The sequence below is a fragment of the Erythrolamprus reginae genome, unplaced genomic scaffold, assembly GCF_031021105.1.
Source record: "Erythrolamprus reginae isolate rEryReg1 unplaced genomic scaffold, rEryReg1.hap1 H_40, whole genome shotgun sequence".
Lineage (NCBI taxonomy): Eukaryota > Metazoa > Chordata > Lepidosauria > Squamata > Dipsadidae > Erythrolamprus > Erythrolamprus reginae.
Genome location: NW_027248496.1, coordinates 197,690 through 222,420, shown reverse-complemented (window position 1 = coordinate 222,420; position 24,731 = coordinate 197,690). Strand labels below are relative to the sequence as shown.

Here is a 24,731-nt window from a genome sequence, read left to right as displayed (position 1 = left end):
AAACAAATAATGAGCATCACACAATTCTAAAAAAATATACTAACGCGCAAAAGTAAACTCTAAAAATATACTGTAGTGTACTTGGATCGGGGGGGGGGCACAAGGAGGAGATCTGAATTCAAATCCTGTTGACTAAATCAGGTGTCTGCAACCTTGGCAACTTTAAGCCTGATAGACTTCAACTCCCAGAATTGAGGAATTCTGGGAGTTGAAGTCCGTCAGGCTTAAAGTTGCCAAGGTTGCAGACCCTTGCACTAAATAGCTCCCTGGGTGAGGTTGAACAGTTTGCTCTCTGGCCAATAACTTGATTTAAAACGGTTCATTTAGTTTGTTTAAAGTTAACAACGGCACTGGGGAAAAAAAGTGACTTATGACCATTTTTCACAGTTATGATTATTCTACTCTCCATGTTCATGTGATTTACATTCGGATACTTGGTAGCTGACTCACAGTTATGATGATTGCAGTGTCCTAGGGGTCATGGGATCCCTTTTTGTGAAATCAAAGTCAAAGGGGAATCCAGATTCACTTAACGTTGTTAATTCATTTAAAACCCACTACAATCCAATCCAAGATGGGGCCAAAACTCACTTTACAAATTTCTCACTTAGAAACAGAAATTTTGGGCTCCATTGGGCTTGTCATATGTTGAGGGTTACCTGTACCAGGACTTAAAACAAGAGTAACCCGAATGCCTTGCGCTTAACGGATATAAAGGCAGTTGTTTTTGTCATCTGCTGGTTTCGTTCTTCATTCCTCATTTTGCCTTTTTTGTTTGGGGGCAACTATTGGACAGGCAGCACCGGGGTCTGATCACAGGTCTGACCTTCTCTCCAGATGGCAATTTCATGTACAGTTCCTGCACGCACGGGACACTGAGTCTTTATAACTGCGCCATCCAGAAAAGTCACACTGTCCGAGTGTTAGGTAAGTGTTCCATATTACTTCTGTTTTCCTAAGGTGCGTCTTTACTATAGGGCAGTGATGGCGCACCTTTCTTTCCTCGGATGCCGAAAGAGTGTGGGTGGCCACCAGCGTTCCCCGTAAGCTGCGCACATGAGCACGTGCGTGCCCCCAAATACCACCCCCCGCGCACCCTTTTCCACGGTTGCGCACTCCCCATCCCCCTGCCAGCCCGCGGGGGGGCAAGCGCGGGGAGGCGCCGGGAGTAGAAGGAAAGGGAGCCGCGGCCGCCCCTGCCTCCCCACCGTGCCTCTGGCCCCCTCGTGCCCCTGGCCACTCGCCGCTGCCCCCCGCCCGCCTGATCCGCCCCCTCTCTTCCGCCGAAAGAAAAGCGCGGAGGCTGCCTGCTTGAGCTTCCCATTGCTCCACGCCGCTTCGCCCTGCCTGTCATCCTGGACCTCGGTTGTGTTTTTTTGGGGGAGCGGCGGGAAAGCCCTGTGCTGGCCAGGAAAGCCGGCTTTCTGGGAAAGCAGCGCGCCTTTTAAACACGCTGCTTTCCTGCACCTCTTTCTGAGGGGGGGGGGAGGAAGTGGCCTCCTCCCTCCCCCCTGCCCAGGAAAGAGTTGCAGGAAAGCAGCACATTTGAAAAGCGCGCTGCTTTCCTGGAAAGCCGGCTTTCCTGGCCAGCACAGGGCTTTCCTGTCACTCCCCCCCGAAAACACAATGGAGGTCCAGGATGACAGTCAGGGCAAAGCGGCGTGGAGCAACGGGAGGCTGAAGCTGCTGGCGGCAGACCTCCGTTGTGTTTTCGGCTGGGGAGGGGCAGGAGGACCTTCCTGGCTTTCCCGGGCAGCTGGCTTGAGCCTTGTGCCGGTCAGCAAAGCCGGTTGCCCGCCGGAGACGTGGAGAGAAAGAAGGGAAAGAGAGGGAGGGAAAGAGAAGTGGAGAGGAAAGAAGGAGGGAGGGAGGGAAGGAAGGAAGGGAGAGAAAAGTGAACGAGAGGGAGAGAGAAAGGGAGGAAAAGAGGAAGGAAGGAAGAGATAAATATAAAGGGAGAAAGGGGGAAAGAAAGGGAGGGGAAGAGGGGAAGGAAGGAAAAGAGAGAGAGAAAGAGAAAAAAGTGGAAGGAAGAGAGAAGGGAAGGGAGAGAGAGAGAGAAAGAGAGAGAGAAGATAGGAAGGAAGAGAGTGAGAGAGAGCAAGAAAGAAAGAGTGAGAGAGGAGAGAGGAAGGAAGAGAGTGAGAGAGAGTGAGAGGAAGAAAGCAAGAGAGAGGAATGGAGGGAAGAGAGAGAGAGAAATGATAGAAAAAAGGGGAGAAAAAAAGAGAAATGAGAAAATGATTGAGGCAGAGAATGACAGGAAAGAGAGAGAAACAGAGAGAGAAGTGACTCTTGATTTAAAGCATATGGTAAAAGCACTTAAATAATAAGAGAGAACCCCCCCCCCCCCAGCCCTCACCTATTTTTATTAATAGTTATGTTTTTGGATTTGCTGGTTGTTTTAGTTTTAATAGTAATAGAGTTTGGTTTTGTTTTATTATAAATTTCTTTTAATAAAAAAGAAGGGATTTGTTTTTATTTATTTGTTTGTTTGTTTGTTTGTTTGTTTATTTATACTTCTATGCCGCCCAGTCCCAAGGGGACTGCCGCTCAGACACTATACTTTTCCGCCCACCCCGAAAAATAATTAGAGGGAACATTGGTGGCCACTATCACACACGCACGAGTGCCCACACCCATAATTCAATGCCTTGGGAGGGCCAAAACAGCTTCCCCCTCCCCCTGGACGCCCGCTGGAGGCTTTTTGTATGTTTCCCAACTTCTGGTGGGCCCAGTAGGCTAGTGTTTCACCCTTCCCAGGTTCAAAAGGCTTCCCTGGAACTTGGGGAAGGTTAAAATGCCCTCTCCCATTCCTCTGGAGGCTCTCTGGAAGCCAAAACCAACCTCCCAGATCCTCTGTGGAAGCAAAAAAACAGCTGGCTGGCACACCCATGCACCTTGGAGATGAGCTAGGGCAACAGCTCAAGTGCCAGCAGATATGGCTCCGCGTGCCAACTTTGGTATCCATGCCATAGGTTCACCATCACTGCTATAGGGGTTCCCAGGGGTGGGCTTCAAATATTTTAGTAAGGGGGCCTCTGCCTGGTGGCTAGGTGGAAGTGGTAGGTATGGCTAAATCAGCCACCTGCACGATGATGAAGTGGGGGGTGTTTTTGCCCTCCCCGGGCTCTGAAGTCTTTCTTTGAGCCTCCGTGAGGGCGAAAACAGCCTCCCCAGGCTCTGGAGGCTGTTTTTCAACCTCCCTGAGCCTCCATACACGCCCTGAACTTCCTTGCAACCAAAACGGGCCGCCTGGGGATTCCTGGGAGGGGCGTGGTGATATGACTGGTGCTCGCCAGGAGTGGGATTTGGCAGTTTTCCGAACTGCACAGAATCTTAACAGGAGGTTCTCCTGAACCCTTGCAAACCCACAGCAGTCCACCCCGAGTGTTCCTCAGCTTACTATCAATCACTTGAAGTTTCAATGGATCTTAAGTTAACTTAAGATCCATTGATCTGGATTTCCAATAATTGCACACATCCACACATTCACCTGATCACGAACATTTGGCTACTGGCTCATATTGATGGCTGGTTCCAGTATTCTATGTGGTCTCGTGACCATGATTTACAATTTTGGACAGTTTCCGTCCAGAACCACCCATAGGAATACATTCATTTGCTTAACAGCTGTGACGTTTGTTTAATGACCGCTAGTCTACCGAGAGGGGCGGCATACAAATCCAATAAATAAATAAATGCAAAATAGAGGGAGTTGGACTGAACAACCCTCAGGAACTTACAACAGAAATTGACTCTCCAACTCCCATTCAGCAAACGTCGTGTCCCAAGATGCTGACCATGGTCCTGACGCTTTGGCTGTCAGTTGCGATGGACGTCTCTTGGCCTTTGTGGGACCTTCCAAATACATTGTCAGTCTCATGGATGCTCATACTCTGGATGAGGTAAATATTCCTGGCATCGCAAGAGCAGGTAAACTTTCTCACTCATAATTCTAGTGAAACCATGTGAAACTCTGAAGTCACTGTGAATTAGACAGCTATATAATCTTGTTTAATAATAGAATAGAATTCTTTATTGGCCACGTGTGATTGGACACACAAGGAATTTGTCTTACTGCATATGCTCTCAGTGTACATAAAAGAAAAGGTAAGTTCGTCAAGAATCATGAGGTAGAACACTTAATGTTGTACAACACTTAATGTCTGGGTACAAATAAGCCATCACTCATATTAGGAACCAGTGAATATAAATTGTAATTGTATATAGCAACAAATAAATAACAAATAAAGTTGCCTGAAGCAATAAGAAAATGTGCACAGTGAGTTTCTCCTCAGCTGCTGAGGAGACTCCAAGAAGCATAGTCTCCTGTAGATAGTAAATAACTGTATGAAATGAGTAGTATTTGCTAGCTACAGGAAACCATGGTTTTTTTGTTTCACTTTATTCTGGGGAATTATTTCAATAGCATGATTTTCTAGGTATCTATTTATATCCATCCAGCCATCTATTATGTGATCTATTCCTTTTCTACCCATTAAACAGAACGGGTTGGTAGAATTTCAAACTTTTGTTGCGACTCTCCCTCTATACAAGGGACAACGGGGTAACTCTTTTATATTCATTAAATCTTCCTTGACAATTAGAGATGTGGATTTTCTGGGAAATTTTGAATCAGAAAAGCATGATTCAATTTCACATTATTATCACCTCAGTACCCCCTGGTCTGCACACACATTTATTATTTAAATAACATTTAAAGAGAATTAAATATTTGTTTATTAAACATTCAATGAGTAAATTAAATTCAGTGTATTTTATGAGGTTTCAACATTACATTACAAGAAATTAACCATTCGGTATGGGAGGAAAAGTTATTTCTATTGGAATAGTGGCAACAGTGTTGAGCAAATGGCAATTAACACGTACTTGCCATGTCCTTTTTAAGTTTTTAGCTTTTTTTGTAGAACTATTGCCTATAAAATTGAGATATGTTTGAAACTGCTATACGTCGGATATGGAAAATTTTACAACTCTTTTATTTTTCTGGTTCAAATATCTGTCAATCTACTGTTTCAGTGCATAGATTAAACTATATATCTAACTTGTAGCAAGACCACTCACTGACCCACCCGTCCATTTCTCTACTTAGCTATCTCCTAGGTATCTATTTACTGTATATCCATCCAGTATCTATCTCCACCTCTCTGTCCCCTTACCTATCTACCTATCCACCAGTCTATCTTCTCCCTCTCTTCCTACTTACACATAAACAGACCCACATCCACGTACATAGGTGCACAGCCTCCACATATATAAGCACAAATATCAAAGTATATGTGTTGTGAGTACATGTCAAAGATCACTGACAAATGGTGCATCTGACACCATCAGAACACCTCATGCTCTGTACTTTGAGCTCCTAGGGTAAAAAAAGGAGATAGATAGAATTCTTTATTGGCCAAGTGTGATTGGACACACAAGGAATTTGTCTTGGTGCATATGCTCTCATATAAATAAATAATTGTATAATTCTCTTCACCTAGCCTCCAATGGTTGCCATTCCTAGCTTCTTTCCCCTTTTCCTGGTCTAGAAAAAATCCAGTTTGAGTAAACAGAGCTCAATAGCAATAGCACTCAGACTTATATACTGCTTCAGAGTGCTTTTAGAGCCCCCTCTAAGCGGTTTATAGAGCCAGCCTGTTGCCCCCAACAATCTGGGTCCTCATTTTACCAACCTCGGAAGGATGGAAGGCTGAGTCTAATCTTGAGCCTGGTGAGATTCAAACTTCTAAATTGCAGGCAGCCGGCAGGCAGCAGAAGTAGCCTGCAATACTGCACTCTAACCACTGCACCACCGTGGCTCTATATCATTAATATTAATGTTAAATTCTTATTTATGCATGTCAGCTACTAAGAATTGACGTGAGCATACTGGATCTGGACAGCACGGCCCTGGATGTTGCTGTGAAGCTTTGCTTCGCCCCTTTTCCTCTTGGCCATCTTTTGGTGTCAACCTCCTCCCAGAAAATCCTGGTGCTGGATGCCAAGTCTGGACGCTTAATCAGAGTGGTAGGAGATTTACAATTTTTATGTCCCTTTCAGAGGTGGGACTTCTTTGTGATTTCTATTTACCCATGTCTTGTGAGGAAAATCTCAATTGTTCTATGGGCCCTAAATCACTAAATTTTTATAAACTAAAAATAATCATCAATATTTCATTCAATGGCTGTTCGATATGACAAAAGCACTAAAAAGTTTCTTGTGACCGCGTTCCATACTTACTACCATTGCAGCATCACTACAGTCACATGACAACTGACTCATGACGGTGGAAGTGTCCTAAGGTCATGTGATTCTCCTTTTGGGACCTTCTGACAAGCAAAGTTGATCGGGAAGCCAGATTCACTTAACCAACTGTCAATAACTTAACATCTGCAATGTCTGCATTGGTTGCCGATCAGTTTCTGGTCACAATTCAAAGTGTTGGTTATGACCTATAAAGCCCTTCATGGCACCGGACCAGATTATCTCAGGGACCACCTTCTGCTGCACGAATCCCAGCAACCAGTTAGGTCCTACAGAGTGCGCCTTCTCCGGGTCCCGTCAACTAAACAATGTCGTTTGGCGGGACCCAGAGGAAGAGCCTTCTCTGTAGCGGCCCCGGCCCTCTGGAACCAACTCCCCCCAGAGATTAGAATTGCCCCCACCCTCCTCGCCTTTTGTAAGCTTCTTAAAACCCACCTCTGCCATCAGGCACGGGAGAATTGAGATTCTTTCCCCTTTAGGCCTTTACAATTTATGCATGGTATGTTTTGTATGTATGTTTGGTTTTATAATAAGGGTTTTTAATTGTTTTACTATTGGATTGTCACATGTTGTTTTATCACTGTTGTTAGCCGCCCCGAGTCCACGGAGAGGGGCGGCATACAAATCCAATAAATAAATAAATCTATAGCAAGAAAGGTCCTAAAATGGAGCAAAAACCTCACTTAATTGTCTCACTTATGAACAGAAATTATGTGACCATAAGTTGAGGACTACCTGTATTGATGCTTGCTTGGGTGGTTTTGAAGATTTTTAAATTGATTACGGATTGACATCAGAAGAGATGAGCTGAAACTGTCATCTGTACAGGACAGAGGCAGGGCTGGGCTTTAAACATTTTAGCAAGGGGTTATCTGCCTGGTTGTTGGGTGGGTGTGGCCATTGTGGGCGTGGTCTAGTTGGCCTCCTGCACCATGGGGGGGGGCATTTTTGTTCTCTGGAGGGTTTCCTTGAGCCTCTGGGAGGATGAAAACAGCCTCTCCAGGCTCTTAAAGCCCTCTGGAGGCCACACTGAACTTCCAGTAGACCCATTTTTCACTTTCCTCAAGCCTCCGTGCGCATCCTGCACTTACCTGCATCCAAAAGGAGCCGCCTGGGGACTCCTGGGAGGGGAGGGGTAGCGAGGGCATGACCAGCCAGGAGTGGGATTTGTGGGTTCTCCAAACTAGAGGTTAGAGGTTCTCACGAACTCCTGCAAACCCCCTCCAGCCTTCCCCTGGATATAGGACTATGCTAAGGGTTTTGTGGCTGAATGGGACGCCTTCGGTCCCAGAGTGGGATAATAATAATAATAATAATAATAATAATAATAATAATAATAATTTATTAGATTTGTATGCCGCCCCTCTCCGAAGACTCCGGATCCCATGTTAGTGATGACTTCTATCGATTGCAGGTGCCTCAAGTTCACAGACAGTCTTGCTCTTCTTTAACGCTGAGTCCCGATGGCCGGTATGTTCTCACAGCTGGTGATAGGACTATCAAAGTGTGGGATTATGAAATGAGGTTTGATGTCAGCTGCCAGGTAAGGAAGTCTGGGCAATCTTAGATTTTTCTTTCTTCCTCATTACTAATGGATGATCACTTGATAGGCATATTAAAATCACAAAATGTTCAAATTAAAGAATGTTAAGAATGAACTGGACTGGATTGGGACCAATGTGTCAGAAAGGGGTTTGTGAGAGAGAGAGAGGGAGGGTAGAATACGATATCTGCTACATGACTCCCTAAATAATTAAGGTTTAGATAAATTTTTGCTACTCTTAATTTGAAATTATTCATTAATTGCTCTGAGTGGCTTGGTGGCCTTGAGGTGGAGTTTTCACCTCACAATCAGGAGGCTGTGAGTTTGATCCTAGGAGGCAGCAGGTATTTCTCTCTCTGGGCATAATTAGTAATTGTTTGCTATGAGCTCCACGTAGACATCACGAAAGTAATCCAGCCTGTAAAAGTTCAACTCCATTCAGTTTTCTCAACTTCACCCCAAAGCCTTGTTTCCTGTAAGCTGCGCGCGTGAGCGCGCGCCCGCCCCCAAATACCCCCCCCCCCCCGTGCACCCTTTTCCACGGGCGCGCACTCCCCATCCCCCTGACAGCCCGGGGGGGGGGGGGCAGGGAGGTCGGCAATAGGAAAAAAAAAGGGAGCCGTGACCGCCCCTGCCTCCCCACGGTGCCTCCGGCCCCCTCTCGGCCCTGCCCCCTGCCCGCCCAATCAGCCCCCTCTCCTCCTCCACCCTCTCTCTTTGTCACTTACTTTCTTGCCTTGCCTCCTGCCTTGGGGCGCGACTTCTCTCGCGGCCGTGGCTACGGATTCTCCTCTCCGCGCCCTTCGGGAATGCCCGCCTCGCCCTTCTCGCAGCCCCTTTGCTGGGAGCGCTTTCGTCATGGACTTTCAGCAAGGGGGCTGCAGTAGAGGCAGGGCAAGCGTTCCTGAAACGCTCGGAGAAAGCGCTCTCGCAGCCCCCTCGCTGAGAGAGGAGGGGGGAGAGAAAGTAAGTGACAAAGAGAGAGAGAGAGAAGGGGGGAGAGAGATAGCAAGAGAGAGAAGAGAAAGAAAGCAAGAGAGAGAGAGAAAGAAAACAAGAGAGAGAGAGAGAGAGAGAGAGCAAGAGGGGGAGAGAGATAGAAAGAGAGGGACAGAGAAAGTGAGAAAAAGAGAGAGAGAGCAAGAGAGGGAGAGAGAAAGAGAGAGAAATGACTCTTGATTTAAAAACCCAGCCGTTTGTGCGTGTGTGTGAACACTTGAACCATTTCCAATAGCTCACCTGTTATTGGAAATGGTTCAAGAGTTCACACACACACACATACACACACACCCACACACAAGTGGGGAGGAGACAGGGATGGAAAAGGAGAAGATAGTAATAATAGTAATAGATTTTGGTTTTGTTTTATTATTAATTTCTTTTAATTAAAAAAAAGGGAATTTTTTTCTTATTTACTTATTTACTTATTTACTTATTTACTTACTTACTTACTTACTTACTTACTTACTTACTTACTTACTTACTTACTTACTTATACTTCTATGCCGCCCAGTCCCAAAAGGACTGCCGCTCAAACACTATACTTTTCCGCCCACAAAAAAAAAAAAAATTAGAGGAAACATTGCCCCAAAGCAAGGAAATTACACAGTCATTAAAAGAAAACAAAAATAATTTAATGCCTCTGAGTCATTAAAAACTACTTCCTACTTATTTGGCTAAAAACAGTTCAACTGAGAATTGCCAGCCCTAAAACCAAGAGAAGAAACATACTTCATTAAACATACATACCAGTCCAGAAGATCATATGCTAAAATGAAAATCATGATCTGAAGAGTACAGATTTCTCTTTAAAGCCAGACAGGATGAGGTTATCTACCATAATTTACCATGATCCTTCCTGTAGTGCAGGGGTGTAAAACTCAATTTCATTGAAGGCTGCATCAGAGCTGTGGTTGACCTTGGGAGGCTGGGTGGGCATGGCTAGATTGACACCCTTCCCCAAACTGCTGGCATGTTTTGTCTTTGCATTGGGTAGACTGGGCCAACGCAACGTGGTCTGGCCCCTTACATTTTCCAGGACAGCGTGGATGGCTGAATCTGATCACATTGCAGGCTGGATCCAGCCCATGGGCCCTGTATAGTGGTAAACTCTGTCTAGGAACAGTATTAATCCCATGTGAAATAAGCCCAACAATATAATTTGACAGGAGTCCAGAAGAATAATAAAAGAGAAGTTTATTTCCTTAACATTCTTGCAAGAAGGGAAGCCTATAGGATGGAATAGAAATTTTCCATATCACAGGTAAAATTTTAAATAAAAATGCCATGTATTTATACATTTCATATCTGCACCCTTACTCTTCCTCCTTCATCATACACTCCTTTTATCACCTCCCCCTTACACAATAATTTTATATAATGTTTTTCGCATTCTTTCACAGTATTTGGCACTCATTCACGATATTTTCCAATTTAGACAGACCCCTAAAACATTAATCTTTTTTATAACAATTTATTTCCCAATTTCATGTCTTTATTAGGTCAGCATTCCCTCTGTTCTCACATTCTAACTACAGAAACAAATCACCTCTAGAGCCAGACATATCCTGTTTATGAAGACTAACTGAAAATTATTACACTCAAATACATTTTTATTACGTAGTCATAAAATGATTTTGCAACAGTCCTTCTTACAGATTCATCTCTTGCAAAAATAAAAGTTCACTTCTCACATCCCAAGACATGGAAATGAAGCTCTGAAGGACATTCTGAAGTAATTCTCGTCTGCTTTTCTTTCTGTAGGTGTTCATCGGTCACTCTGAAGTAATACAACAGGTGAGGTTTACTGCTGACCAAAAGCAGGTCTTCAGTGTTGGAGATGCCATCTTCCTGTGGGATTTCCTAGGTGTGTTTGCAAAGGAGCCTTTCAAGGATGAGTAAGTACTCAGTGTTTCTTCATTAACACATTTTCTGAACCCGCCTCTAGATTTGAATCTCGTCATCTCCTTTGGATTTGTGTGTTCTCATTGCAGGATCGATTCCCCTGGGCCCCTACTGGTTGTTCAAGCTGGTAAGTTAGCATTTGTTTTTGAGTAATACAGTTGGTGTTGCACCTCCCACAGCAAGGCTACAAGATATGAGGTTGATATTTATTAGTTCAGAATGGGACTACTTGCTGTAGGACAACTCTGCAAGAGAATTCTATAAACATGAAAAATCAATTAATTTCGAAGGAACTATGGCCAATAGAATAAAATAAAGACAATCCAGCAATACAAGAGTTACTTGCACCATTAACATATACTCTGAGAACTTTTAGGGAGGAGCCATCTTAACTTTCTTTCTCCTAACCAACCAACTAACTAACTAACTAACTAACTAACTAACTAACTAACTAACTAACTAACTAACTATATCAGAGTGACCAACCTTGACAACTTTAAGAACTGTGGATTGTAATTCTCATGGTTAACTTGGGAATTCTTGGAATTTAAGTCCACGAGTCATAAAGTTGCCAAGGTTGGAGACCTCTCACCCACACTCTTGCTATTCTCAATTGCACTCCCTCCCTCCTGGGAATCCATCTAGTCTCCCATAATAGAAAGAGAGAATAAAATTAAGTCAAAGATGTTGGGAATATATCTCCATCTATTTCCCTGTTCCTGATAGGCTCTTTTACAATAAAAATTTATAATACTGGCTAAGAAGGAGATATTTGGCCAAAAACAAAACAAAATCCCAAAACAACCTTACACAAAATCAGAGTTTAAGTCTGAACCTGGAAATCTGAAGCCTAATCCACCCTCCAATATTGCCTCTTGTTCGCTCATAGACACTAATCTGGAGAAGCCACAAAATTCACCTCCTGGCTCCAGTGATGCCCCCCGCCAGCTGGTTCCTTTGCCTACTGTGGTGTCCCCTCCGTGTATGGACCTCAGCGCTCTCCACCGACTGGTTGAGCAGGGTGAGCAAAGAGAATTCATCACCATAGGAATCAACCAGGTCTTCTCTATACAATGCTACAAGAAATTTAACACCCCTCCTGGTTGTCTGTCACCTGCCTTTCCAGAGATGTTTAATCAAAACACAGTGGGTCTTGCGTTTCCATTAAAGATGTGTGTGTGGCTTAGTGCACGTGGTGTGGCTTGGTGGCTTGGTGGGTGTGACGGGTGAAGGATACTGCAAAATATCCATTCCCACCCCACTCCAGGGGAAGAATACTGCAAAATCCCCATTTCCTCCTGATCAGCTGGGACTTGGGAGGCAGAGAATAGATGGAGGAGGAGCCAGTTAGAGATGGTATTTACCAGTTCTCTGAAATACTCAAAATTTCCACTACCGGTTCTCCAGAACTGTTTAGAACCTGCTGAAACCACCTCTGAGTCACCCTATAAAATAGGCCCTAACTATATATCTACCCACCAGAAAGGAGATAATTGGTCCATTGGAATTTGGGTGGTTAATACGTTTATTTATTTATTTATTATTTATTAGAGGTGAAAGGGATCTTGCAGGTCATCTAGTCCAAGCCTGCCCAAGCAGGAGACCCTACACTACCCCAGTCAGGTGGCAGTCCAATCTTTTTTTGAATATGTCGAGTGTTGTGACGTTCACGACCTCCGCTGGCAGGCCATTCCACTGGTTGATCGCTCTCACCATCAGAAAGTTCTTCCTTATTTCCAGGTTGAATCTCTCCTTGGTCAGCTTCCATCCGTTGCTTCTGGTCTGGCCCTCTGGTGCCCTGGAAAACAGCGTGACCCCCTTCTCTACGTGGCAACCCCTCAAGTACATTCAAATAAATAAAACCATGGAAAACAAATAAAGATTGCTCCTTTCTCTTTGACAGTTTTCTGTCTTCGTCTCCAATCTCACTTCCTTCTGCACGAAACAGGGATTTTGACCTGGGTGTAATTCTCAGAAGTTGTCTACGAGAACTTGATGATACATTTGTCTGTTCATGAGATTGCTAGCGTAATGCTATACAGTGGTCCCTCGATCATCGCGAGGGTTCCGTTCCAGGACCCCTCGCGATGATCGATTTTTCGCGAAGTAGCGGTGCGGAAGTAAAAACACCATCTGCGCATGCGCAGATGGTGTTTTTACTTCCACCGCAGCAGCGAGGAGCCGAAGATTGGGGTTTCCCCGCCGCCTCGCTGCTGCTGCTTATCCGCGCGCGCGCCGCCGGGGCTTCCCCCACCCACCCGGTTAGTGTTGTTGCTTCCCAGCTGGGAAGCGGGCCTCGCACGCGCGCCGCCGGGGCTTCCCCCACCCACCCGGTTAGTGTTGTTGCTTCCCAGCTGGGAAGCGGGCCTCGCGCGCGCGCCCACGCCGTTGCTCGCGCCACTTACCGGGGCAAGAGGGGGAAGACCCAGGGGAAGCCGCTCAGCCCGGTGGGGAAACTCCACCATCTACGCATGCGTGGCCATAGAAAAAAAGGGCACGCATGCGCAGATGGTGTTGTTTACTTCCGGGTTGAAAACTCGCGATATAGCGTTTAGCGAACATCGAGATCGCGAAACTCGAGGGATCACTGTATATCTACCACTACCTCTTGAAGATTGTCTCTGCAATGGGAAGATATATAAACTAGTCAGCACACAAATGGATTGCATTCATTTACCTTCTAAAACAACATCTCTCAGTCTCAGGAATTTTAAAAGAGGTGGGAATTGAAACCCACCCACCCTTAAAATTCCTGAGGTTGAGAATGAAGAAGTTATCCATTCTGTCATGTCTGACTCTTGGTGATTCTACGAGCCAGGTCTCTCCATATCTTCCGATTATTCTAAAAGTATACGGAGCCGTTTGTTTCCTATCATTTTGTTCTCCTTTCTCTCTTGCAGACACTTGGTCTGACTCTGATGAAGAAAAAGAAGTATGTTTGAAAAGAAAAAATGGGGACACTGTTAATGGGACTGCTGGCGACTCAGTTTTTGTGCTGAATGATGTTGTCCAACATGAAGGGCCTCTGCATGTGAAACCTGACATCACTCCAATTTGTTCAAGCCCTTACAGTCCTGCAGAGGGTGGTAAGTTGTCTGTATCCTGGTGTTTTTAAAAGATTCCACATTGTAAGGGAGGAAAAGTGAATAGGTTCAGAGTCACTTTGAACTGTGAGATGAATAGCAAATAAATTTGAATATAATAAAGTTGAACCCCATCAGCATTGACAGAATCACCATCAGTCAATTACAAAAGGCAACCTTGTTCAGAACAACTTACATTCTGCAACCCTTAATATTATCCAACATCCAAATCTGCCTATCTCAGGTACTTGGGATGCACTTGATAGATGGATAAAAATGCCAAATCTACTCTGAACATCTGGCTGAGTACACGACCAAACGAAGGGCCATCTCAATGACATCACGGCTAATGGTTTCCAGCAGTAGCAAGCAGAAAACAATATTAGATATTTATTCTTTCTTTCCTTTATTTTTTAAAATGCTTTCATTAAGCAATTTTGGGGGGGGGAATGAAAAGATGAGAAAAAATATAGAAAGATAAAGCATGAAATGGGAATCTACAAATAACATGGAATTGGATTAGAATTTTGAATGTATAACTAATGTATAACTTGCTTTTAAACACTTGAACATATCATTTCATAAACGATAGGCCACTGTTAAAATCCAGGCAGTTCATAAATATCAGTGGCAGAAGTTAGCACAGTACAAGTCAGAAAACAAGATTCAATGTTACAGTACTTTCTATCCCAAGAGACTAACCATCTGTTTGGATTTAACTGATCTTTTTAGAGCTAGAATATTAAAACTTTATGTTTAAAGATAAACTCAGTGTGTTTTCTTATTCTCATGTGCTAGACAAAAGAAATGAAATGAAAGGGTCTTTATCCCAAAATATCCGACCAGATTGCTACCGGCACTTCATACCCCGTTTCAGGTCTTCTGCACCTTCCAAGGTAAGATTTGACTTGACTGGGAAGAAATTATTGTCAATTCTTCAATGCTGATTTATAGCATAAAACTATTTTTTTTTTGGGGGGGGGGGGCATTCATTTGAGTCATTCAGGATTGGATGGCATAGAAGTGAAATAAAATAAAATAAAAATAAATAATTACAATTACAATTGTAAATATGTATGTTACATTTGATGTTTTTGTCATCTATTGATTTTTGTCTTGATCTTTTGTTGTTTTTCTTTTCAAAAAATTCAATAAAAATCATTTTAAAAAATAAAATAAAATAAATAAATTTGCTCAGCCACCAGTCCTGGTTTACAAATATTAAAGGCTGAGTCTGCCCAGTATTGTAAGGCAAAGCCGATCAAACTGTAATTTAGTGTAGTTCATCCAGTCCAAGTGTAACAGAGAGATATTGATAAGTGGCTTAACTATTCTGAAATCATTTCTTGGGAAAATAGCTATAAATTAATTTAATAAGCAGGGTTGGTTTGTCTGCTGAAGCGTAAAGTACAGGTAATCCTCAGTTCACTTAGTGACTTTCAAAATTACAAGGGCAATGATAAAAGGGACTTATGACCCTTTTCACACTTACAATGTTGCGCAATCCCCATGGTCATGTGATCAACATTTGGCAACTGGTTCATATTCATGTGCTCCTCTTTTGTGACCTGACAAGCAAAGTACACGAGGAACCAGACTCACTTAATGACCGTGTTAATAACTAAACGATTGTGATGATAGGCTGTAAAACGGGGCAAAACTCACTTAACAAATTTCTCACTTAGCCACAAAATTTTGGGGTTAAGCTGTGGTCGTAAGTTGAGGACCACCTGTTATAGCAATTTATACTGGGCTCATAAGCAATAGTCTTTAGACTTATATACCGCCTCATAGTTCTTTTACAGCCCCCTCTAAGCAGTTTACAGAGTCAGCCTATTTGTTCCCAACGATCTGGGTCCTCATTGTATCCACCTTTGACTCATGTTTGCCTTTTAAGGTATTTTCTCTTCCTCCAACCGCTAATGAGGGTCTGAAGCTGAAAGCTGTGATTGGCTACAATGGGAATGCCCGAGGGAACATGGTTTGGAACCCAGACACAGGTGCGCCCATGAAATTAATTCCCAGATTTTATTACCTTCATTTACCTTCATGCCCTCAAGGGAACAGTGGCAGTCTTTGGAATCTTTTTAAAGGTTTTCTAAGACACACTCCAAAGGTGCTTTTTCAAGAGGCAACTGGGCTTTCTGGAAATTTTCAGAAAGTCCAGTTTCCTCTTGAAAAAGCAACTTTGGAAACAACCATGACCTGGATGACTGAGAAATTCCATAGACTTTCTAAGTCTCTTTTTTAAAAAAGCATGGTCCAAATCTATCATGATGATCCCCTCAAATTTAGTTTGAATATTTTCTCTGGCCTGCAGTATTTGCTATTAAAGTTTGTTGCAAAATCAAAACCAGAAGCACCCACAGATGACTGATTCAGCTGGATTCAATAACTTATTTATAAACATAGTAACAGAGGAATTTACAATACCATTAGCAGAGTTTTTTCTTCAAGCAGTTTCAAGGTAGCAGAGAACAGTTAGTTTCATTTCAGCAGCAGACAAGCACAGAGTGAACAAGAGAGCAGAGTGGGCAGAGAGTGCAGAGTGAACTGAGCCACACCCAAGACTTAAGCTTCAGTTTCGATTCTCTGCACAGATTCAGAAATGTTTAATTCCCATTGGCTGACTTAGTTGCTATGCCTATTCATTGGCTGACCTGTTAACATGGCTCTCCCAGTCATGAATGTCTTAACATTTCCTTTATAGAATATCCTGAAGTCTAGGTGTGTTTTGCAATCTGGGAGACATGTATATTTTATCGGGGAAAGTGCTGGTGGTGGGAGAGAGATTCTACTTGTTATAAGTTATTCCCTCCCCCCCACCTCTCTGCCAGGTTTCTTTGCCTACAGCTGTGGTTGTGTGCTGATTGTGGAAGACTTGCACTCTGGATCCCAACAGCATTGGCTGGGTCACCCAGAAGAGATTTCAACTTTAGCTCTCAATCATAATGCCCAGGTATGATCATCCCACCATTTTATTACAGATAAGTTTACCAGACTCACCTGAGTCTTTGGAGAAGGGTGGCACATAAGTCCAATGAGTCAGTCAATCAATCAATCAATCAATCAATCAATCAATCAATCAATCAATCAATGTGTTGGTTGGATCAGACAAAACACGAATTTATTGAAGCTCAGATTGTGATAATTTTTTAATCAACGGTAATCCTTCCCTTATGGCCTGTAACTGAGCCCAAAGTTATGGTCAGCTGGACAATTATGGTTAGTTGCAAAGTTATGGCTGTCATTCAGTGAGGTCACCTTGCCTAATTTTATGAACTGCTTGGTGGCTAACAGCAAACAAAAACTCCGGTCATTAAGCAAATGCTGCAGTCGTTAAGTCAATTTTTCCAGTGGGCATTTTTTTTTTCTCCCCCAGAAACTGAACTAAATACTGGAAACAGGCAAAAACCCACCAAAAATTATGGTTACTGCAAATGCTCATAAATGTGAGCGGTTTAACAAGTGATTGCATGTTAATAATAATAATTTATTAGATTTGTATGCCGCCCCTCTCCGAAGTCTCTGGTCAGCTCACAAAAACATAAACAGTATACAAATCCAATTTTTAAAAATACAATTTAAAACCCTTATAATAAAATAATCACACAATCCAATCAAACCATACACCAACCTTGACAATTGGTGTGTGTGTTAATTTTCCCATGCCTGGCGGCAGAGATGAGTTTTTAATGACTTATGAAAGGCGAGGAGGATGGGGGCAGTCCTAATATATTGTGGTGATTCTTCTCTGGTCTTGAAGCTTATGCCCTTATGCAACATCTCTGTCAAAGCAATGTTGTTGTTAGTTGCAAAATCATGTCCGACCCATTGGGACCCATGGACAACGTTCCTCCAGGCCTTCCTGTCCTCTACTATCCCCCAGAGTCCATTTAAGCTCAAACCAACTGATTCCGTGACTCCATCCAGCCACTTCATTCTCAACTATCCCCTTCTTTTGCCCTCCATCGTTCCCAGCATTAGGCTCTTCTCCAGTGAGTCCTTCCTTCTCATTAGGTAGTCAAAGTACAGTGGTACCTCTACCTAAGAACGCCTCTACTTAAGAACTTTTCTAGATAAGAACCGGGTGTTCAATATTTTTTTGCCTTCTTAAGAACCATTTTCTAGTTAAGAATCCGAGCCCGGAAAAATTTCCCAGGAAATTTGAGAGTAGCATGAAGGTCCAGCCAGTTTCCTGCCGTTCCCCCTGGGTTCCTCTCTCTGGCACAGCGTATGGGAGGCAGCCTTGTGCCGGGTGTATGGGAGGCGCATGCTCCTCCTTGCCGCCTCAGAGTCCCTCTTTTTTTTTAAGCCTTAAAGGTTTTGATTTTTTTGATTTCCCCTCACCTCACCTTCTTTCTTTGGCAGCGACTGTCCTCCTCTTCTTCCTCCTCCTCCTCCCACCCAAATTCCGAGCTTTTATGTCTTTCCTAATGGGTTTGCACACATTATTTGCTTTTACATTGATTCCCATGGGAAAAATTGCTTCTACTTACAAACTTTTCTACTTAAGAACCTGGTCACGGAGCAAATTAAGTTCTTAAGTAAAGGTACCACTGTATTTGAGTTTCATCTTCAGGATCTTGTAGCCTTTTAAAGATTAGACAGGGTTGATCTCTAGGACTGACCGGTTGGATCATCTTGCAGTCCAAAGAACTTGCAGGAGACTTCTCCAGCACTATAGGCCTCAATTCTTTGGCTCTCAGCCTTCCTTAATGTTCCAGCTTTTACAGCCATACATTGCAACTGGGGGAAAATGGTTAAAACAATAGCTGTATCTTTAGCCCTGCTGGAAATTGCTTCTTAATCTTGAGACACATGGATATCACATGCTGCTCAAAAATGTGGTTTTGGGCAGCATTAAAAACTCATTTTATCCCCATCTCTTTCTCGGCTTTCAGTTGCTGCTGCTTGATTATTATTATTTTTAGCCTAATCGCATTTTCCTGTTTCTTAAATAGTTAATCTCCTAGCTCTTTCCTGAGATTTTCCTGATGACATGGGCTGTTCTTGTCTAGGTCCTGGCCTCTGCCTCTGCCCAAGGTGGGGGAGACCTGCGGTGTCAAATTTGCATCTGGAACATACAAAATGGGACTTGTGAAAAAATCCTTTTCCATCATGAAAACCAAGTGCAAGCCATGGCATATTCTCAAGACGACCGCTTCCTTGTCACTCTAGGTTGGTGTAGCGTGTGTGTGTGAGAGAGATAAGAGAAATAAGAAAGGGGAAAGGAGAGGGAGAAAGGGACGGGAAATAAAAGTAGGAGAGAAGGTTGGAAGGAAGGTAGAGGAGAGGAGTAAGAGCTGGGATGGCACAGTGGCTACTTCAGCTAACTGCTAGCTGTAGTTCAACAGTTCAGATCTCACCACCGGTTCCAGGTTGACTCAGCCTTCCATCCTTCCGAGGGGGGTCAAATGAGGACCCAGATTGTTGGGGGTGATATGCTGATTCTGTAAACTATTTAGAGAGGACTATAAAAGCACTATGAAGCAGTATATAAGTCTAAATGCTATTGCTATTGCTGTAAGTAGGAAAGAAGAAAGTGGAAAAGGAGAGAAGAAGTGAGAGAAGGGGAAAGAGAGGAGAGAAGGAGAGGAAGGGTTGTTGTGGAATAGGGGAAGCATATGGAATGGTAAAAGAGCAACACCGCTCATATATTTTATGTATTAATTTTAGGAGAGGTAAGGTAAATGTTTATTAATGGTTAGGAGAACGTACAGTATATTTGTATGAGAAATAAAAAACAAAAAACTTTTTTTTTAAAAAAAGAGAAGGCATTGCACAAGTGAAATCTCATGACCAATTTTGGTGGGTGATTGCATTTTTGTGGATTTAGTTTAAACCAAGGAATGACCTTGATGTGACATCCTAACTAAAAGCTAGATATTTAATTTAGTTCTGGATTTCCCCCAAAATTGCGAGTGAGGCCTTTAAATACGCAACCTTTACCTTTAAGATGTGTGGGTTTCAAAGCAGGCCGGGGAATGCTAGGAGTTGAACTCCATACACCTTAAATTGAAAGTGCTTTTTCAAAAGGCAACTGGACTTTATTTATTTTTCCCCTTGAAAAAGTTTCACTTCTTGTGCAAGACGCTTCCTTGGTTTGGCTTCAATTCTTGTCTTCAGAACTGAAGAAACTTTTTAGATGAGAAGTGAAATGTTTTGAAAGAAAGAAAAAAACCTGCCAAGAAAGTCCAGTTGCCTTTGGAACAAGATGATTGAGAATCTCCAGAGGCATTCACACTTTAAAGTTCCCAAGGCTGAGAAACACCAGGTTGGATTGAATGGCTTTCTCATATTTATTTATTTATTAGCAGATTTGTAACTATCATGTTTTATGAATGTTAATAAGAGCTGTGCACAGTGGTTAGAATGCAGCATTGCAGGCTAATTTTGTCCATTGCCAGCAGTTTGATCCTGGCTTGACTCAGCTTGAGCTCCAGTCTTCTGAGATCAGTAAAATGAGGATTGAAGTTTGTTGGGAGGCAAGATGCTGAGGCTGTAAACTGCTTAGAGAAAGCTGTGAAACGTCTGAATATTCGTAGTTTGGGTTGGTAGTTCTGTTGTTGATTGGAGCACTGAGCTTGGCAATTTGGTTGCTAATATTTCGTCCCCATTCGAGGAGACAGTTTCAGTGCAGTTTGGATTGCGCTTGACAAGGGCAACAGAAAGCCTTTAAATACCATGCTGAGTCCTGGTTTGATTTCGAGTTGTGTGATTGGCTGTCTGTAGTTGCTGAGACATAGTCATTGGTTTTAAGTACTGTTCGAAAGAGAGAAGGCTGCAAAGCACTGTGAGGCAGTGTATATACCCTGTTTTTTCCCCAAATAAGAAATCCCCTGATAATTAGCCCAATCAGGCTTTAGAGTGCATAGCAATAAGGCCAAGCAATTATTTCAGGGTTCAAAAAAATATAAAACAGGGTCTTGTTTTCAAGGAAACGCGTGTAAATCTAAGTGCTGTTGCTATTTATTTTGAATCTGAGAAAAGCAAAGTATACCTAGATACTAGGAAAGTCCAGATTTCTTAGGTATTGAGATCTCATACTATCATACTATGCTACTGTTGCCGCACCATTGAGAGAGGTATGGGAACAGCTCTGTAGCGGACAAAAAAGGTCTATAGAGAATTACTAAAACTGTTCAGAATATCATTGGGCTCCAGCTACCCGCCCTGGATGATATCTTCACATCGCGCTGTTCTAGGAAGGTGCATAACATTCTCAGAGATTCTTCTCATCCTGCTTACAATCATTTTGAACTGTCGCCTTCTGGCAGACGATACAGAACAATTAAAACTCAGATCACATGTTTTCCAAATAGTTTTTATCCCAGAGCTATACTTGCACTTAACAATGAACTAAAGGGTTACTATCAGTGAGCTGTTGGACAGTATTACTTGGTATGTTGTGTAGATGTTTGGGTGGTTCAGGGTGGGAAATTTGTTGTAGGTGGGGCATGTTTTTTTGGATTATTATGCCTATTGGGACTGGTCTTTAGGCGTCATGTGAATTTTGTTGTGTGGGTATACTGTATATATAGATACAATGATAATAAAGTGTTCATTCATTCATTCATTCATTCATTCATATATAAATCCCTTGTGTGTGTAAAAAACAAATGGCCTCTATCTCTGTGACTGCAGGAGATTATGTAGACAGAGTCATTGCCTTGTGGAACACCCAGACTTACGACCTTGTGTCCTCAACCCGTCTCGCTGAGCCTGTCCATGACCTGGCCTTCAATCCCCTTTCTGTGGGACAGCTTGCCTGCGTGGGGAAGGGGGCCGTGACCTTTTGGCTGATGAAGCAACAGGGCTCAGACATCAACCTTAAAGTAGGTACATTGGACATTTTGCACGATTTTACAAGGAGTCCTTGACTTGTGACAGTAATGGGGCCCTGTCACCACAGTTGTTAAGTCATGACGGTTGTAAAACAGGTAAGGCAATTGCTGTGGTCATTAAGCAAACTCTCTAGTAGCGAAGCCAACCAGTGGTTCACTGTGGGCATCGGTTTGCCAAAAACTGGAAGTAAGTGCCGGAGGGCCTGAAGTTCAGTCATGTGACCACATGGAGGTGGGGTGAGCATTGTAATGTCGAATCTGCGTCGGGCAGGTAGTCTGAGACTTAACAACCATACATTTGGTGGCCGTTGAGTGGTTACACTTAACTACTGCAGCACCTCCCCCCCGGTCACATGATCAAAATGTAGGCACTTGCCAACTGGCATGTTGCCAGATAGAATGGTTTGTTCGGCCGCTCCATCCACGGAGAAGGGCAGCCTAGAAATCCAAATAATAAATGACAGTTACAATGTCACGTATTTACCATTCACAAACTTCCCAAGCCGGCTTCTAATATGCAAAGTCAAGGGGGAAAGCCAGATTCATTTAACAACTGTGATTCACTTAACCAAGGAAAAAAGGTGATGAAACAGGTCAAAATTCATTAGCAATTGCCTTGCTAATGTCAAAGATTACTGGTATTTAGCTCCCAGGTGGGTTTTTGTAACTTTGAATGGTCTTTAAGTGACCAATTACTACTCTAAGTTGAGGAGTCCTTGTAGACCGCAGTCAAGGAGAAGCCATCAGCCTCGTGAATGACCAGAGAGCCAAGGCAGCTTTGGGCTACTTTGGGAGTGCCTATTATGCTCATAATAGAGTGTAGTACTGCAGGCCACTAAAGCTGACTCCTAGGTCTGCAGGTTAGCGGTTCAAATCTCATCACCTGCTCCAGGTTGACTCAGCCTTCCATCCTTCCAAGGTGGGTCAAATGAGGACCCAGATTGTGGGGGCAAGAGGCTGGCTCTGTTAAAAAGTCGTATGGCTAACATGTTGTAAACCGCCCTGAGTCTAAGAAGAAGGGCAAAAAAAATAATCTAATAAATAAATAAAATCTTGCTCCTTTTAGGTGCAGCAAGTCCCAGCTCCTGATGCTATTGGTAGGGTAGAGCTCACATCCCTGTGCTACAGCTCTGGATGTCTACTCTACACTGGGACAAGCACAGGACAGATCTGCAGCTGGGACACAGAGACAAATTGCTGCTTCATGACTTGGGAGGCCGTGGACGGCGAGATTGGTGAGTCTCCACAGTGTTTTACGTCTAATAGAAATTAGAATGAGAATTAGAATAGAAGGGGCTGGAAGAGACCTTGGAAGTCTTCTAGTCCAGCCCCCTGTTTGAGCAGGAGACCCTATACCATTTCAGATAAGTGACCATCTAGACTCTTCTTGAAAACTTCCACGATTTCTGGAGGCAAGTAGTTCCACTGGTTAATTGTTCTCACTGTTAGGAAGTGTCTCCTTAATTCCAAGTTGCTTCTCTCTTTGATTAGTTTCCAACCATTGTTCCTTGTCCTTCTGGTGCTTTGGAGCACAGGTCACCAACCGGTGATCCACAAACCACTAGTGGTCCATGAGAAAATTTTAGTGGTCCATGGCACAGCTGGGGGGAGAAGCTTTACTGGTCTCTGCAATCCCCAGCAGTATTTGGAGGAAGTCTGTTTTAATTGGTGTAATCCTCTTCTTGTCTAGGAGTACTTCAATGTCGCCATAACCGGTTGGTCAGTGGCAGCAATACCAAGAAGATCCAGATTTGGTCAGTGGCTGCAGTCCAAGAGCTGAGAGTCAAAGGATCTGATGCCAGGTGTGAAGTGACGGGTGCCAGGTGAACGATAGGTTCTGGAGATACCAGATGATGGAGGCTTCCTTTTCTCACTTATTCTCACAGTGTCCGTAAAAAACAGTTCTTTCTTTATGGCGTTCCTACTTACCTGACTAAATCATTCCCTCAAGGGAAGCAGATTTAAAAAAATTAAGTCTATTTACAACCTCTAAACATATCCTTAAATAGGGATTAAACTGATCTGCTTGGTAAATAATAATAAAAAACCTCTGTCTTTTTGAAAAGCTGTTGCAGACTTCTATCCAGTTTCTAGCCAAAACTGGAATTTTGTTCTGAATTAATGGTACTGTTTAAGCTCAATGTTACAAGAAGGACCCTCTCATGTATCTTGATAATTAAGGAGCACGGACTGAGTAAGTAAATGGGCGAGGATTTCCCAAGAAATATTCAATAAATAGCAAAATGTTAGGATTTCCCTGCCTCCAGCAGAGTTCAGGCAACTAATGCCAGAAACCCAGGGAATGATTGGGAAAACAGCTTTAAACAATATAGAATTAGCAAAGGTTTGGAATAAGTTATTTTTGGTGGAGATCATTCATGAGTAAATCTTCCTTCTCAGACTTTGCCAACACTGACAGAGAGCAGCCAGTTTGGTTGTTCCAGGGAATTGGAAATGTGTGAATAGAGTAGGAGGTATGGACACTCCGTCCTGGAGCCTAGCACACGTCTGGCTTGCAAATGTGGGGCGTTAAAACCTGTCCTGCGAGAACAGATCTTCTTTGGGCAGCTAATCCCAGAACCATAGGGCTAGAAGGGACCTTGGAGGTCTTCTAAATCAGTGCTGGGGAATTCTGGGAGTTGAAGTCCAGAAATCTTCAATTTGCCAAGGTTGGGAAACACTGTTCTAAATTGACCCCATGCCCAAAGCAGGATACTTTATAGCATAGTTATGTGTATGTTTTTGTGTAAGTGTATGTATGTGTGTGCATGTGTATGTACACACACACATATATACATCCACACACTGTGGTACATTGGTATTCAACTGCTCTGAAATTCATCGAATTTGGTACCCAACACATTTTAAAACAAACGTTTTGTCCTGGTACATATTGTTTGTTTAGTACTAAATACACAAGCTAGAATATGTCACTGTGGGCTGCCTTGTGACTCACTCATTTTCCCATTATTTCTTATGGGAACAATTTGTTTGGTACTCATCATTTTTGGTATCACTGAACCAATTATTGACAAGTATCAGGGTACCACTCTGTATAAAGTATTTCTGCAAAAATAAGAC

At 43.1% G+C, this 24,731-nt stretch overlaps 1 protein-coding gene across 5 annotated transcripts in view; it reads left to right on the top strand.

The window, feature by feature from the left end:
• The window catches only part of LOC139155661 (WD repeat-containing protein 90-like), an 82,305-nt gene that overhangs the window by 37,470 nt on the left and 20,104 nt on the right, over window positions 1-24,731 (top strand). For 2 of the 5 annotated variants that reach the window (XM_070730894.1, XM_070730892.1), the window contains 15 exons: window positions 797-927; window positions 3,778-3,908; window positions 5,875-6,036; window positions 7,688-7,816; window positions 10,580-10,713; window positions 10,810-10,847; window positions 11,610-11,741; window positions 13,621-13,806; window positions 14,602-14,699; window positions 15,701-15,803; window positions 16,641-16,762; window positions 18,825-18,984; window positions 21,451-21,641; window positions 22,717-22,885; window positions 23,341-23,473. In XM_070730894.1, coding sequence (XP_070586995.1) covers window positions 797-927; window positions 3,778-3,908; window positions 5,875-6,036; window positions 7,688-7,816; window positions 10,580-10,713; window positions 10,810-10,847; window positions 11,610-11,741; window positions 13,621-13,806; window positions 14,602-14,699; window positions 15,701-15,803; window positions 16,641-16,762; window positions 18,825-18,984; window positions 21,451-21,641; window positions 22,717-22,885; window positions 23,341-23,473 — 2,019 coding nt within the window. The remainder of the gene's footprint in view (window positions 1-796; window positions 928-3,777; window positions 3,909-5,874; window positions 6,037-7,687; window positions 7,817-10,579; window positions 10,714-10,809; window positions 10,848-11,609; window positions 11,742-13,620; window positions 13,807-14,601; window positions 14,700-15,700; window positions 15,804-16,640; window positions 16,763-18,824; window positions 18,985-21,450; window positions 21,642-22,716; window positions 22,886-23,340; window positions 23,474-24,731) is intronic. The other 3 variants (XM_070730897.1, XM_070730895.1, XM_070730893.1) reach the window with 2 other exon arrangements.